Source organism: Triticum aestivum, chromosome 4A (genome assembly GCF_018294505.1).
Source record: "Triticum aestivum cultivar Chinese Spring chromosome 4A, IWGSC CS RefSeq v2.1, whole genome shotgun sequence".
NCBI lineage: Eukaryota > Viridiplantae > Streptophyta > Magnoliopsida > Poales > Poaceae > Triticum > Triticum aestivum.
This window is the reverse complement of record NC_057803.1, coordinates 571,258,213-571,272,308: the sequence shown is the minus strand read 5'-3', so window position 1 is coordinate 571,272,308 and position 14,096 is coordinate 571,258,213. Positions and strand designations below refer to the sequence as shown.

The 14,096-nt window shown below is 52.1% G+C and overlaps 1 protein-coding gene and 1 pseudogene across 1 annotated transcript; one reads left to right on the top strand and one right to left on the bottom strand.

Annotated features, from left to right (window-relative positions):
• Positions 1-9,566, top strand: part of LOC123083922 (anthocyanidin 3-O-glucoside 6''-O-acyltransferase-like) — a 92,737-nt pseudogene extending 83,171 nt beyond the window's left edge.
• Positions 9,567-10,905: 1,339 nt separating this feature from the next.
• Positions 10,906-12,613, bottom strand: LOC123082330 (anthocyanidin 3-O-glucoside 6''-O-acyltransferase). The gene has a single exon (XM_044504682.1). It carries the CDS (start codon positions 12,503-12,505, stop codon positions 11,195-11,197), a length of 1,311 nt encoding a protein of 436 aa, XP_044360617.1. The 5' UTR covers positions 12,506-12,613; the 3' UTR covers positions 10,906-11,194.
• Positions 12,614-14,096: the final 1,483 nt, after the last annotated feature.

Here is a 14,096-nt window from a genome sequence, read left to right as displayed (position 1 = left end):
ATAGCCTATACGACAAGTCGGGTAGGTTAGACGTGAAACCATATGATCTTCCGACCAACTCATGATATTAGGCCGTGATTGGATCGTCGTTTTCCAACCAAAACCGCTTGTAAAACTGACGCTTGTAAATTAAAGCAGATGGTCTCGGGCGAAGGCGCTTGGTTGGTCGATTTCGACTAGTAAAATATCGGAAGTACTTGACACACGATAAAAACGCTGAACGACACTCGGACGATTGCTAATCCAGCCGTTAGCTGTTGTTTCAGCCTTGCCCATGGATGGCATGATACGCACGTCGTGCATGTATCGTCTGGTAATGTCGTCCATATAGCAGTGCTCGTAAAATATACACTGGTCTCTCAAATTACACGCGTAACCCGCCGGTTTTACTTACAGACCTCGGGCCCTCGGTTTCATTACGCCTGTATTTTACGCGTTGTTTTCGATGACGAGTAAATTACACTTGTATGTTAATACAGGTTTGAAATAAACCAGAGCTCCCAAGCGCGGCCTTACCGTTTCATGCCGTCTCAGTTTCTCGAAGGTGCTCATAGGTGTCCGATGATCCTGGCTTCCTGAATGAGTAGCGGGCGCTGTATCAGACCATCCGTAGGGCCCGCGAGGCCCTCTCCGTTGTCCTTCGAGTTGTTGCGCTCGCCGTGGCGCCGAGCATTGTTAACATCGTCAACGAACATGAGGATTCAGGAGATGACTTTATTTTGACTGGATGACACTAGGGACCCACTAGGGCCATAGCCGTACGTACGCAAGTGCCTCCTTATTATGTACAACTATATTTTTTTGCTTTCTCCTGGTTTCCTGACATCACGGTCCCACACCATTGTCAACCTATGTAGTCAATATAAACGAGAGAATTGCACAAGGTGCGGCCGACAGCTGGGACCAAGCAGCTCGAGCAGTATTTGTGTTTTTGAGGCGTGAGCACTGCAGAGTTTTTCTTGGCGATGATTTCGTTGTTGTTCAGAGGAGAGCAGGGTATTAACTGGGCGGGCTGTGGCCCGTCTAGCCCAGGCCAGATATCCAGCCCAGATACTAATTTTTTCAAGATGAAAATGGCTAGCCCAGCTATACGTCTTTTTGAGGAATACCCAGGCAAGGTCAACTTGTTATTCTCCGCCCCGCTGGGCTGCAAATCTTTCCTAGGAGGGATGCATTAGGCTTAACAGGAAAATGGGCTTTAAAAAATAATAAATGGGATGTAATTATAAAAACTGGGCAGTAACTATAAAAAATGCACCAAACACGAAATTAGTTTATAAAATATTATTTATGGATTTTGAAAATCTTAAATTTTCATTGTTGCGCGCGCAATGTTTCGTTGGATTTTTACGTAATACAAATTTATATTTAATCTGACTAGAAATTTCGGGATAAAAATATTTCGGAGCCCATCAAAATGTGGGAAATTTTATTGAATTCTGTCTTCAACGGTTGGTTGAAATTATTAATCATTGTCCTAGCTAGAAAATGGGTTGTACTTTTAACAAACTGTAAATGGGCTGTTGTAAATTCCATTAGAATTCCAAAATGGGTTGTACATTCTTACAAAACGCAAATGGGCTATAAGTTCTCTGCCACACACTTGTGGGCCTACTAAGTGACGCGTCCCCTAAAAAAATAAGTTGACGCGTATGCAAGGCTTTGCCAACTTATTATAGTCAACACACGGTTCTAGCAGCAGTGGCCGTTGGATGTCTATCCAACGGATGTCGTGCTTCTTCTTCAATCTCGGATATTCTTAGCTTCGGCCGCCCAAAAAATGATTCCTCCCCCTGACATCTGGGGCGCACCGTTTCGGAGGCTGACCTGTGGGCCTACTAAGTTGGAGCGTACCAAGGGCTTTGTCAACTTAGTCAATAATAAACGTTTCTAGCTTCAGTGACCGTACGATGTCCATCCAACGGCCGTAGTGCTTCTTCAACCTCTGGTCTTCTTGGTCCAGCCGCCCAAAGCAGCGCCGGTCGTGCCGCCTGCTCCTGCCTCCCGTGGCCGGCTGTGCTGCCGCGGAGGCCTCACCGCCCCCATACTACTCCCACCGCTGGCCAGGCCATCCCTCCACTCACCCACACCCCCTGTTATTCTGCGGCGACGGCAGCCTCACACCGCAGCCGAACCAGTGAACCCTCGTACTCCTCTCCGCGCGGGCTTCCACTGCTGCGTCTTCCCCGGCTCCGCGTCGTCCCCTTCCTAGGCCTCGCCGTCGTCCAGACCACCGCCCTGGTGCTCTCGGCGCGGCGTGGTCAACGTGGTCAACGACCGACTTCCATCGGAAGAGTACTGTACGTGGAGAGGCTGACAGCTGGGTCCAGGCGGCCGCAAGGAAGTGCCTCCTTATTACGCGCAAAATAATTATTCCTCCACCTTACAGCAGGGACCCACCGGACGGGCCACCTTATTTCGCGAAAAAAACGTTTCCCCCCTGACTGCTCGGACCCACCGGACGGGCCAGCGTATTTCGCGAAAAAAACGTTCCCCCCGCTGTCAACTCGGACCCACCGGAAGTGCCTCCTTATTACGCACAAAAAATGAATACTCCCCATGCTAGTTGGGACCCACCATGGTGGGAGGCTGACTTGTGGGCCTACTAAGTTGACTGGGACGGGGGCCTTTGTCAACTTTAGTCAATATGAACGATTCTAGCTCCAGTGACCGTACGATGTCCATCCAACGGCCGTAGTGCTTCTTCAACCTCTGGTCTTCTTGCTCCAGCCGCCCAAAGCAGCGCCGGTCGTGCCGCATGCTCCTGCCTCCCGTGGCCGGCTGTGCTGCCGCGGAGGCCTCACCGCCCCCTACTATTCCCACCGCTGGCCAGGCCCTGCGGCGACGGCAGCCTCACACCGCAGCCGAACCAGTGAACCCTCGTACTCCTCTCCGCGCGGGCTTCCACTGCCGCGTCTTCCCCGGCTCCCCGTCGTCCCCTTCCTAGGCCTCGCCGTCGTCCACCGCCCTGGTGCTCTCGGCGCGGCGTGGTCAACGTGGTCAAGGAACGACTTCCATCGGACGTGGACTGTACGTGGAGAGGCTGAAAGCTGGGTCCACGGCCGCAGCAAGGAAGTGCCTCCTTATTACGTGCAAAATAATTATTCCTCCACCTGACAGCGGGGACCCACCGGACGGGCCACCATATTTCGCGAAAAAAATGTTTCCCCCCTGACTGCTGGGACCCACCAGCTACACCTTCGCACGCAAGGAAGTGCGTCCGGGCAAAAAAACAAAAAGATTCGCCCCCCTGACTGCTGGGACCCACCAGCTACATCTTCGCACGCAAGGAAGTGCCTGACAGTCGGGACCCACCTGGTCGAAGCGTACGTAGCGTTGTCATTCTGGTCGCGAACGTGTACGTACATATATACTGGTCGATGTATAGGCGCGCACGTGTCGTAGTAGAGGTGCACACGTAGCATGTACACGTACGTACAGCGGTCAGGGTGCAAGAAAGAAAATACGGCCACGTATGTGTACATACGGGCGGGGTCTCGAACGCCTACTCGCGCATACGTACGGCGAGGGCTCGTGTACATGGCTGGGTCGGAACGGAGAAACAGTCGTCGTCATGTTCATGGGGAGGCAACGGAATGCGTCGTGTTCATGGGGAGGCAACGGAATGCGTCGTGTTCATGGGGAGGCAACGGAATGCGTCGTGTTCATCGGGAGGGCTTGGACGGAACAGGCGATGGAAACGAGGCCTGGCGTACCGCAGAACGGAGGAAACGGCCTTGTGTTCGACCGCCACGTTCGAAACGGGATCCTGTTCATCGGGAGGGGTGTGGCGTACCGCAAAACGGAGGAAACGGACCTCCTACGGTCGAAATGGGGGTCCTATTGATCGGGAGGGGTGTGGCGTACCGCAAAACGGAGGAAACGGACCTCCTATGGTCGAAACAGGGGTCCTATTGATCGGGAGGGGTGTGGCGTACCACAAAACGGAGGAAACGAACTTGTGTTGGAGCTCTACGGTCGAAACGGGGGTCCTGTTCATCGGGAGGGGTGTGGCTACCGCAAAACGGGACTCCACGGGATACTGTTCATCTCCACCGTCGACCTCCTCCAGCCTCCACGGGCTCCTGTTCATCAGCCTCCACCGCGCGCTAATCCACCGGCTACTGTTCAAACCACCCCTCCACCGTCTACTGTTTATCCAGCCCTCCACACCACGGGGTCCTGTTCACCACCCCTCCACGGGCACCCCTCCACCGTCTACTATTCATCCAGCCCTCCACACCACGGGGTCCTGTTCAACCACCCCTCCATGGGCACCCCTCCACCATCTACTGTTCATCCAGCCCTCCACACCACGGGGTCCTGTTCATCCACCCCTCCACGGGCACCCCTCCACCGTCTACTGTTCATCCAGCCCTCCACCACACCACGGGGTCCTGTTCATCCAGAGGCAACGCCACCGCTCACTGTTCATACACCCCCCCCCGCAACGCTCACTGTTCATCCCATCGATCGGCTTCGGTTAGCAGCAGTAGCGAAGGAATCGCTCGATCGGGTTCAGTTAACAGCCATCGATCGATCGCTCGGGTTCAGTAACGCGTAGCCTGCAGTGCAATCGCTCGGGTTCAGTTAGAGCCCAACGCCTCCCTCGGGTTCAGTTAGAGCCAACGCCTCGCACACATGCGCGTACGTGTACGAGAGAAACGCGCATCGCTCGGCCCCGACCTCCCATCGTAACCGGGAACTCCCCGAAATTTTCCTCCCCCTTGCTTCTACCACGGTTTTTTACGTCACGAACGGCCCAAAGAATGTCATGCAGCTGCGTCTCCGGCCCGCCCAGGATGAAAAGCCCATTTTCTGTCATGATTTTTTGTCATAGAAGTAGGAGCCCACCACATCTATGATGATACCGGGTTTTGTCACAATTATCGTCATAGAAGTGTCATATGTATGACAGAAAAAATTTCGTTTGGCCCAAAATGTCACGGATGTGTCTTTTTTTGTAGTGTCAACCATCCTCCATCACCAATTTCATGATGCTCATCGCCGTGCGTGAGTAATTCCATCGTAGGCTTGCTGGACGGTGATGGGTTGGATGGGATCTATCATGTAATCGAGTTAGTTTTGTTAGGGTTTGATCCCTAGTGTCCACTATGTTCTGAGATTGATATTGCTATGACTTTGCTATGCTTAATGCTTGTCACTAGGGCCCGAGTGCCATGATTTCAGATCTGAACCTATTATGTTTTCATCAATATATGAGTGTTCTTGATCCTATCTTGCAAGTCTATAGTCATCTATTATGTGTTATGATCCGTTAACCCCGAAGTGACAATAATCGGGATACTTACTGGTGATGACCATAGTTTGAGGAGTTCATGCATTCACTATGTGTTAATGATTTGTTCCGGTTTTCTATTAAAAGGAGATGTTAATATCCCTTAGTTTCCGTAAGGACCCCGCTGCCACAGGGGTAGGACAAAAGATGTCATGCAAGTTCTTTTCCATAAGCACGTACGACTATGTTCAGAATTGACAACTCAGCGGCTAATACTTGAGAATATTCTTTGGCTCCCCTTGTGTCGAATCAATAAATTTGGGTTGAATACTTTACCCTCGAAAACTGTTGCAATCCCGTATACTTGTGGGTTATCAGCATGCTCATCTAAAGAATTGCCCTCAACTAAGCTAGTTGGGGTTTCAGCACGAGCACATAGGGATCGAAGATAATCCAAGTAAAAAGCTTTAGGAGTGTGATAGATTTTGAATGGTTCTTCAACCATTGGTGTAGTAGCTACAACTAACTTTTTTGGTATTTTGCGTTTCCTACCCATAACTAAAGATAGAGAACAACTTAGAACAGAAAATAAAAATTACTTAGTGATAAAGCAAGCAAGCACACACGAGAATATTCACCCCACGCTATAACTCCCTTGCAACGGCGCCAGAAAAAAGATCTTGATAACCCACAAGTATAGGGGATCAATTGTAGCCTCTTTCGATAAGTAAGAGTGTCGAACCCAATGAGGAGCTAAAGGTAGAACAAATATTCCCTCAAGTTTTATCGACCACCGATACAACTCTACACACGCTTAACGTTCGTTTTACCTAGAATAAGTATGAAACTAGAAGTACTTTGTAGGTGTTGTTGGATATGTTTGCAAGATAATAAAGAGCACGTAAATAAAAAGTAGGGGATGTTTAGATGAAGACACAACTAAGTTAGTTTTAGTAGAGAGCTTGTTGTCGCACAAAAAAGTTATTTGTCCCTAGGCAATCGATAACTAGACTGGTAATCAGTATTGCAATTTTATTTGAGGGAGAGGCATAAGCTAACACACTTTCTCTTCTTGGATCATATGCACTTATGATTGGAACTCTAGCAAGTATCCGCAACTACTAAAGATCATTGAGGTAAAACCCAACCATAACATTAAAGTATCAAGTCATCTTTATTCGCATACGCAAACAACCTACTTACTCGGGTCTGTAATTCTGTCACTCACGCCACCCACCATAGGCAAATCATGAACATATTGCAAACCCTACAGTAGGGATCCCTCACGCTTGCGCGACACGGAGAGCACCATAGGACAGCACCAATAATAAAACATGCAACTCAAACCAATCACGATCATCAATTAACCCATAGGACAAAACGGATCTACTCAAACATCATAGGATAGCCATACATCGTTGGAAGATAATATATAGCATTGAGCACCATGTTTAAGTAGATATTACAGTGGGTAAAAGAGGGGTTACACCGCTACATAGAGGGGGGAGAGTTGGTGATGACGGCGGTGAAGTTGTTGGTGTAAATCATTGTCGCGATGATGGCCCCGTCGGCGTTCCAGCGCCACCGGGAGAGAGGGAGAGAGAGTCCCCCTTCTTCTTCTTCCTTGACCTTCTCCTTAGATGGGATAAGGGTTCTGGTGCTTGGTCTCCATGGCATGGGAGGGACGAGAGCCCCTCCGAGATTGGATCTGTCTCTCTGTCTCTCTTTGTTACTGCGCTCCCAGATCTGGCCTTTCACCGTTTCTTATATTCTCGGAGATCCATAACTCCGATTGGATTGAAATTTAAACACGATTTTTATCCGGATATTAGCTTTCTTGCGGCGAAAGAAGGGCACCAACCGCCTTACGGGGTGTCCACGAGGGTCAGGGGCGCGCCCCTGCCTCGTGGCCCCCTCGGGCATCGTCTCACGTTGATTCCACTTCCAAAAATTCACATATATTTCAAAAAAATCTCCGTCAGTTTTTATCCCGTTTGGACTTCGTTTGATATAGATTTTCTGCGAAACAAAAAACATGCAATAAGCAGGAACTGGCACTGGGCACAGGATCAATATGTTAGTTTCAAAAATAGTATAAAAAGTTGCCAAAAATATATGAAAGTTCTATAATACTGACATGGAACAATTAAAAATTATAGATACGACGGAGACGTATCACTCCCGAAGGGCGGCGCGGTGCTCGCTCTGCAGGCCACCGTGATGCGCCGTGGCCTCGCCATCGGCATGGCCGTGCACCACACCGCCTGCGACGGGGGCACCTCCACGGGCTTCCTGCACACCTGGGCGGCGGCCAGCACCAGCGCCGTCAGGCCACCACGCCCTGTCATCAACAGAACTCTTGTAAAGGACCCAACGGGTCTCTACGACGTCTTCGTCAAAGCCAAGCCGACCGCCGGCGAGATGGATCGCGTCAAGACGTGGGAGCACCGACTCCTCGCCACGTTCACGCTCTCCAAAGACGACATACAACGCGTCAAGGACGGGATAGCAAGTGAGGCGCGGCGCCGCCCCGATGTTCCTCGCTGGTGGCCACCTTCGGCTTCATGTGGTCATGCCACCAGCGAGCCAAAGATGCAGGAAGCACCGGCGGCGACCCGACATACTTGCTCTTCCCCGTCGACCACCGCTCACGTATGAAGCCCCCCGTCCCGGATGAGTACCTCGGCAACTGCGTCGGCATCGCCACGCATGCCGCGCCCATGGACCAGCTCGCAGCAGCCGGCGCCGGCGGCCTCTTCGTCGCGTGCACTGCGATAGCTGCGGCGATCAAGGAAGCGGTGCGCGGCATTGGGTCACCTAAGACGATTGCGTTGTGGATGCACCTGGTCAGGGAGGCTGGCGTCGCCGGCATGTGGACCGTGGCCGGGTCGCCGAGGTTCCGCGTGTACGAGGTGGACTTTGGGTTCGGGCGGCCGGCCAAGATGAAGAACGTGTCCGTGGCGAGAACCGGCGCGATGGCGGTGGCAGAGGGCCGGAGCAGCCGCGGCGGCATCGAGGTGGGCATCTCTCTGCCGGCTGCTGGCATGCAGAGCTTCCAAAAGTGCTTCCAAGATGCCATTGACTGGCTTCACCAGTAAACAAGTGATGCATATCTTTTTTTTGGTAAATCAAGCGATATTATATATATCTTTTTGCATTCATATTATATACAATTTGCAATTATGCATACCCTTAAGGCTGTAAGATAAGTACGAAGTTCATCATGTAATACGTACGGTGTTTTGAGGTTGATACGTACACTTGACTTGAGGTTGAGGTCTTCTGAGGAGCGATATAGCATTGCGCTGGTTGTGTTGGTTTAGATACGTGAAGTGGTGGCCATGCAATGCAACTCACATGACGCATATGCCAGTGATGTATTTTGGTTTAATTTCATTTTGGAGATATATAATGTCTACAAATTTCTCTGCGGCACGTAACAGCTGTCCAAGTCGTGACCGTTCACACAATTAGTGAACGCTCTCCACAACACGGCGATGAAGTTCCAAGATGCACCAAAAAGATCAAGGTCACCAGCCAGTCGTGAAACACGTACGTAGTACAGAATTTCCTTCTCCTATTCGTAGATAAAAATGGCCAATAGACGACGACGCACCAGTACCATACGGATCACTTTCGGAGGCTACACGCGCATGCATGCATGCCGAAGATAGTCATCACTCCATGTGCACTGTTGGCCACGGAACGGCAACCCAAAATTAAGAGGCTCGATGGAAACCTTTCCGCTTGTGGACTTGTGGTCACTAGCTTGCACCGTTTATTCTTCTTCTTCTATACAAAGCGACACGACAAGCCTTCTTTCGTGCACTGAGTCTTCGCATCCGATCTGAATTCTGTGCATGTACGTAACCTCGCATGTCCTTAGCCATTTGCAGGTTAGCCGCGAGACAGTTCTAGTGCTCTAAGCTTAGCTAGCAGACGTGCATTCTACAACCCTTCCATTGCTAGTCTGGCCAAGTTTGTGCACACGTCCACACAGATGTCACCATCTTATTCGTTATTGTTTGTCTTTATCCAAGTCACACTATTATAGATGCGTTGAAGACGTATTAGCGGTCATGCCGGACGCAGACTTGGCAGAGCAGGAGGCGCTGCTTGAGTCATAACGCTCCACCCATGAGGCGAACAGTACCGGCAACGGGTGTCAGAGGTGGTTGCCGCCGGCAAGGAGAGCGACGCCGACATAGGCGAGAGGGTGTTCGGCGAGACCGATGAGGAGGAGGAGGACAACGCCGAGGCCGCGCCAGGCCGCCACCATGAAGAAGCCGACACGTCTGCGGGCGCTGCCGGCATCGAGGAAGAGTAGTGCATGGTGGGACGCCGCCGCTCTGGTCCCAGGAAGGCCACCACTCCTCCCCTCCCATCGACGCCAAGTTTGGTGGGTTGGGCATCTTCAATCGATTAGTCGCTTGGCGGCGATGTGGAGGCGGACAGCTTCACTTCCCGGGTCTTGGGAGAAGGAGGTCACGGAGGCGGAGCTAGAAAAGGCGAAGCTTCAATTCTCTTGGTTCATGGCCAAACACCGGGAACGGGCACCAGTGGCCATTTATACCTCGTCGGACGAGATCCGCTTAGTTGACGTAAATGTAATGAAATCCGTCTTGTTTAAATGAAATCCGGACGTGTTTATATGAAATCCGTCATGTTTGATTGAATTTCATATAGTTAGTTTGAGTTATTGTGAAAATGTATGCAGCTATTATTGGATGGCTGCTTTCCACATCCATGTCCGCGGACTGGGCCGCCTATCCATGAACGGAGGCGGAAAGAAATTTTCGGATTGCAGTTGAAAATGCCCAAATGGACTACAAATGATGTCAGATAGTTGTGTGATGTTGAATAGGCCACGTCCTATTGTCAAGACGGCAGGGTGTGGTGCTAAAGGACTGCAAATGATGTCAGTTATAAATTGAATTATTAATGGAACGAATGAGAAGGCTAAATAACATCAACATTGACAGAAGCATTCAGAGTGCAAAGAGAGTCAGATTTCCAATCAAAATGGTAATGCATTTCTTACCGGACGGGGAAGGTACAATGAATCCAACTTGGATAAAGACAAATAATAACGAATAAGATGGTGACACCTGTGTGGACGTGCGCATAAACTTGGCCAGACACGGCATGGAAGGGTTGTAGAATGCACGTCTGCTAGCTAAGCTTAGAGCACTAGAACTGTCTCGCGGCTAACCTGCAAATGGCTAAGGACATGTGAGGTTACGTACATGCACTGATTTCAGATCAGATGCGAAGACTCAGTGCACGAAAGAAGGCGTGTCGTGTCGCTTTGTATAGAAGAAGAAGAAGAAACGGTCCAAAGCTAGTGAGCACAAGTCCACAAGCGGAAAGCTGAGCCTGTTAATTTTGGGTTGCCTTTCCGTGGCCAGCAGTGCACATGGGGAGATGACCCATCCTTCGCATGCATGCGCGTGTAGCCACCGAAAGTGATATGTATGGTACTGGTGCGTCGTCGTCTATTGGCCATTTTTGTCCACGAATAGAAGAAGGAAATTCTGTACGTACGTGTTCCACGACTGGCTGGTGACTTTGATCTTTTTGGTGCATCCCGAACTTCGTCGCCGTGTTGTGGAGAGCGTTCACTGATTGTGTGAACGGTCACGACTTTGGCAACTGTTACGTACCGCTGAGAAAATTGTAGACATTATGTATCTCCAAAATGAAATTGAACCAAAATACATCACTGCCCATGCGCATATGCATGGCCACCACTTCACGTATCTGAACACAACCAACGAAATGCTATACTCGAGACCTCAACCTCAAGTCAAGTGTACGTATCAATTCACACTAACACCGTACGTATCACATGATGAACTTCGTACTTATCTTACGGCCTAAGGGTATGCATAATTGCAGATAATATGGAGTAATATCACTTGATTTACCAAAGAAAAATAGATGTGCATCACTTGTTTACTGGTGATGAAGCCAGTCAATGGCATCTTGGAAGCACTTTTGGAACCTCTGCATGCCGGCCGCCGGCAGAGAGATGCCCACCTCGATGCCTCCGCGGCTGCTCCGGCCCTCTGCCGCCGCCATCGCGCCGGTTCTCGCCACGGAGACGATCTCCACCTTGGCCGGCCGCCCGAACCCAAAGTCCACCTCGTACACGCGGAACCTCGGCGACCCGGCCACCGTCCACATACCGGCAACGCCAGCCTCCCTGACCCGATGCATCCACAACGCAACCGTCTCAGGTGACCCGATGCCGCGCACCGCTTCGTCGATCGCCGCAGCTACCGCCGTGCACGCGACGAAGAGGCCACTGGCGCCGGCTGCCGCGAGCTGGTCCATGGGTGCGGCATGCGTGGCGATGCCGACGCAGTTGCCGAGGTACTCCTCCGGGACGGGGGGCTTCATCCGCGAGCGGTGGTCGACGGGGAAGAGCAAGTATGTCGGGTCGCCGCCGGTGCTTCCTGCATCGTCTTTGGCTCGCTGGTGGCATGACCACATGAAGCCGAAGGTGGCCACCAACGAGGAGCATCGCGGCGGCGCCGCGCCTCGCCGCCCGGCGAGAAGTCGGTGCTCCCACGTCTTGACGCGATCCATCTCGCCGACGGTCGGCTTGGCTTTGACGAAGACGTCGTAGAGAGCCGTTGGGTCCTTCACGAGGATTCTGTCGATGACAGGTGGTGGTGGCTCGACGGCACCGGCGCTGGCCGCCGCCGCCCAGGTGTGCAGGAAGCGCGTGGAGGCCGCCCCGTCGCAGGCGGTGTGGTGCACGGCCATGCCGATGGCGAGGCCACGGCGCATCACGGTGGCCTGCAGCGCGAGCACGGCGCCGCCCTTCGGGAGTGGCGGCGCGAGCGGCGCGATCCTGGTGATCTCCCGCGGCTGGTCGACGGCCAGCTCGTCGACGTCGACGTCACCACGGTACTCGGCGACGGTGAAGGTGACGCCGTCGCCCGGCTGGTAGTGGATCTCGTAGCGGTCAGCCGTGCCAGGCGCGAGGCGGAGGCGGCCGGCGAGCGGGTAGTAGGCGTGGAGGGCTTGGGACAGTGAGGCCTTGAGGTTGGAGAGGATGGCGGGGACGTCGGCGTCGGCGGCGAGGCGGTAGAAGAAGACGCGCTCGACCGGTGGGAGGTTGAGCCAGAAGATGTCGAAGAAGGTGAGCGGTAGGGAGCACTCCGGCGGGGCGGCGCCGGTGCTCGTCGAGGGCGCTACGAGAGTGGTCTCGCGGACGGTGAGAATCGGGCGTGGCGAGGCTTGCTGCGGTGGCGCCATTGCCGCTGTTAGGTATGTGTGCTTGGTTGGTGATGCAGAGCAGCTATATATAGCGGCTTCGTCGCGTTGTGTATATGGCGGTACGTCGCGTGAGGAGGCCTTGACGCCATCTCCGACGATAACGTGCTAGTTTGATGGCGGTGCTCAGCGGAGCTGGTAAATACAGCAGTATGATTTTTCCACTGCTAGTTTTTGTTTGAGAAAATTGTACGAGGCCCTTGTTGCCTGATGTGAGCAAAACCGAACTAGCTTAGGTAGCTAGCCATTCGAACCTGCTCTTGACTCTTTGTACAAAAAATGGGCACACAACGGTTTCGTACATGGAAGATGCTCCTACTATGTGAAAACAGTCATGCATGGTTCTGCATGCTGCTGTAAATAAAATGACGACGATGGTAAGCTAGTAAAGGAGGATTTTTTTTTCAAGAGTACGTCAATGGCGTACCTTATTTTTATAGAAGAAAAGAATGAGTCAAATACAAAGAATTTATGATGGAAGCGGACTTCCATCGAGGACGCACACCTTACCACACCCTAAAAATTACCCTATTCCTACACTCTCACAAAACATAGCAAAACCTCTACCTCCCAAGCCTGCCAACCTCCACTCTTTGATCTCCCCTAGGATGGCAAGGGCAAGGTCCGACACCGCCTTCTGTTGCTGGGTCCGGTGGAATACTCGAGCGTTGCGTTGCTTCCAGAGAGCCCAGGTTGTGGCAATGATGACCCTGTCGAAGCCACGCTTGGCGCCCTTCGAAAAAAGAGCTCTCCTAACCAACCACCAGTCCAACAGACAATCGCTCGGCTCCGGGATGGTGCCTTGCACCTTCAAAGCTTCGAAAATGTAGTGCCAAACCTCTCTAGCGTAGACGCGTTGGACAAGGATATGTTCCGCGTTATCCTCCTCTTGAAGGCACGTATAGCAGGCGGAAGGAGAGTCCTGAAGGCCATGCCTAGCCCTTCTATCAGACGTCCAGATCCGATGTTGAACTGCCAACCACACGAAAATTTTGCATTTGAGCAAAGCCCAGCTCTTCCAAATACAAGCGCCAAACGGAGCCCTCTCGCCACCCATGCAGAGCCTGAAGTAGGTGGATTTTGCAGTGTACTTGCCCGACGGGTCCGACGGCCAGGAGGAGTCATCTTCGGATGGATGGCGAATGACCGTGCTAATCGCCAGATTAAGGTGCAGGAGTTGCATGTGGGCACCGAAGTTTACATCGCCAACGATGTCAAGCAACCATCTTGCGTTCTCCAATCCCTCCTCCACTGTGCGGCGATTGATCGTTCTAGTATCCACCAAAGCATGGATGCTTGGTGCAATGTCTTTAGCCGCAAAGCCGTGGATCCATCGATCTCTCCAGAACAAGACTTTGCTACCTCCACTAGGCTATCAAAGACTTCACGAGCCTCCTTGTCCACAATCATGGGTAGGCCTTGCCAAGGTCTATCGGGATCTGTCCGTCTCAACCATTCCCACATCACTCTCAACGCCAATCCTTGCATCTGGAGGTTGCGCAATCCCAGACCACCAAGCCAGGTGGGCTTACACACCGCGGACCAAGCCACCAAGCATTGACCACCGTTCACT

Excerpts from the sequence above, each read along its gene's own strand:
- LOC123082330 (XM_044504682.1), bottom strand. The coding sequence starts at position 12,505 with ATGGCGCCACCGCAGCAAGCCTCGCCACGCCCGATTCTCACCGTCCGC.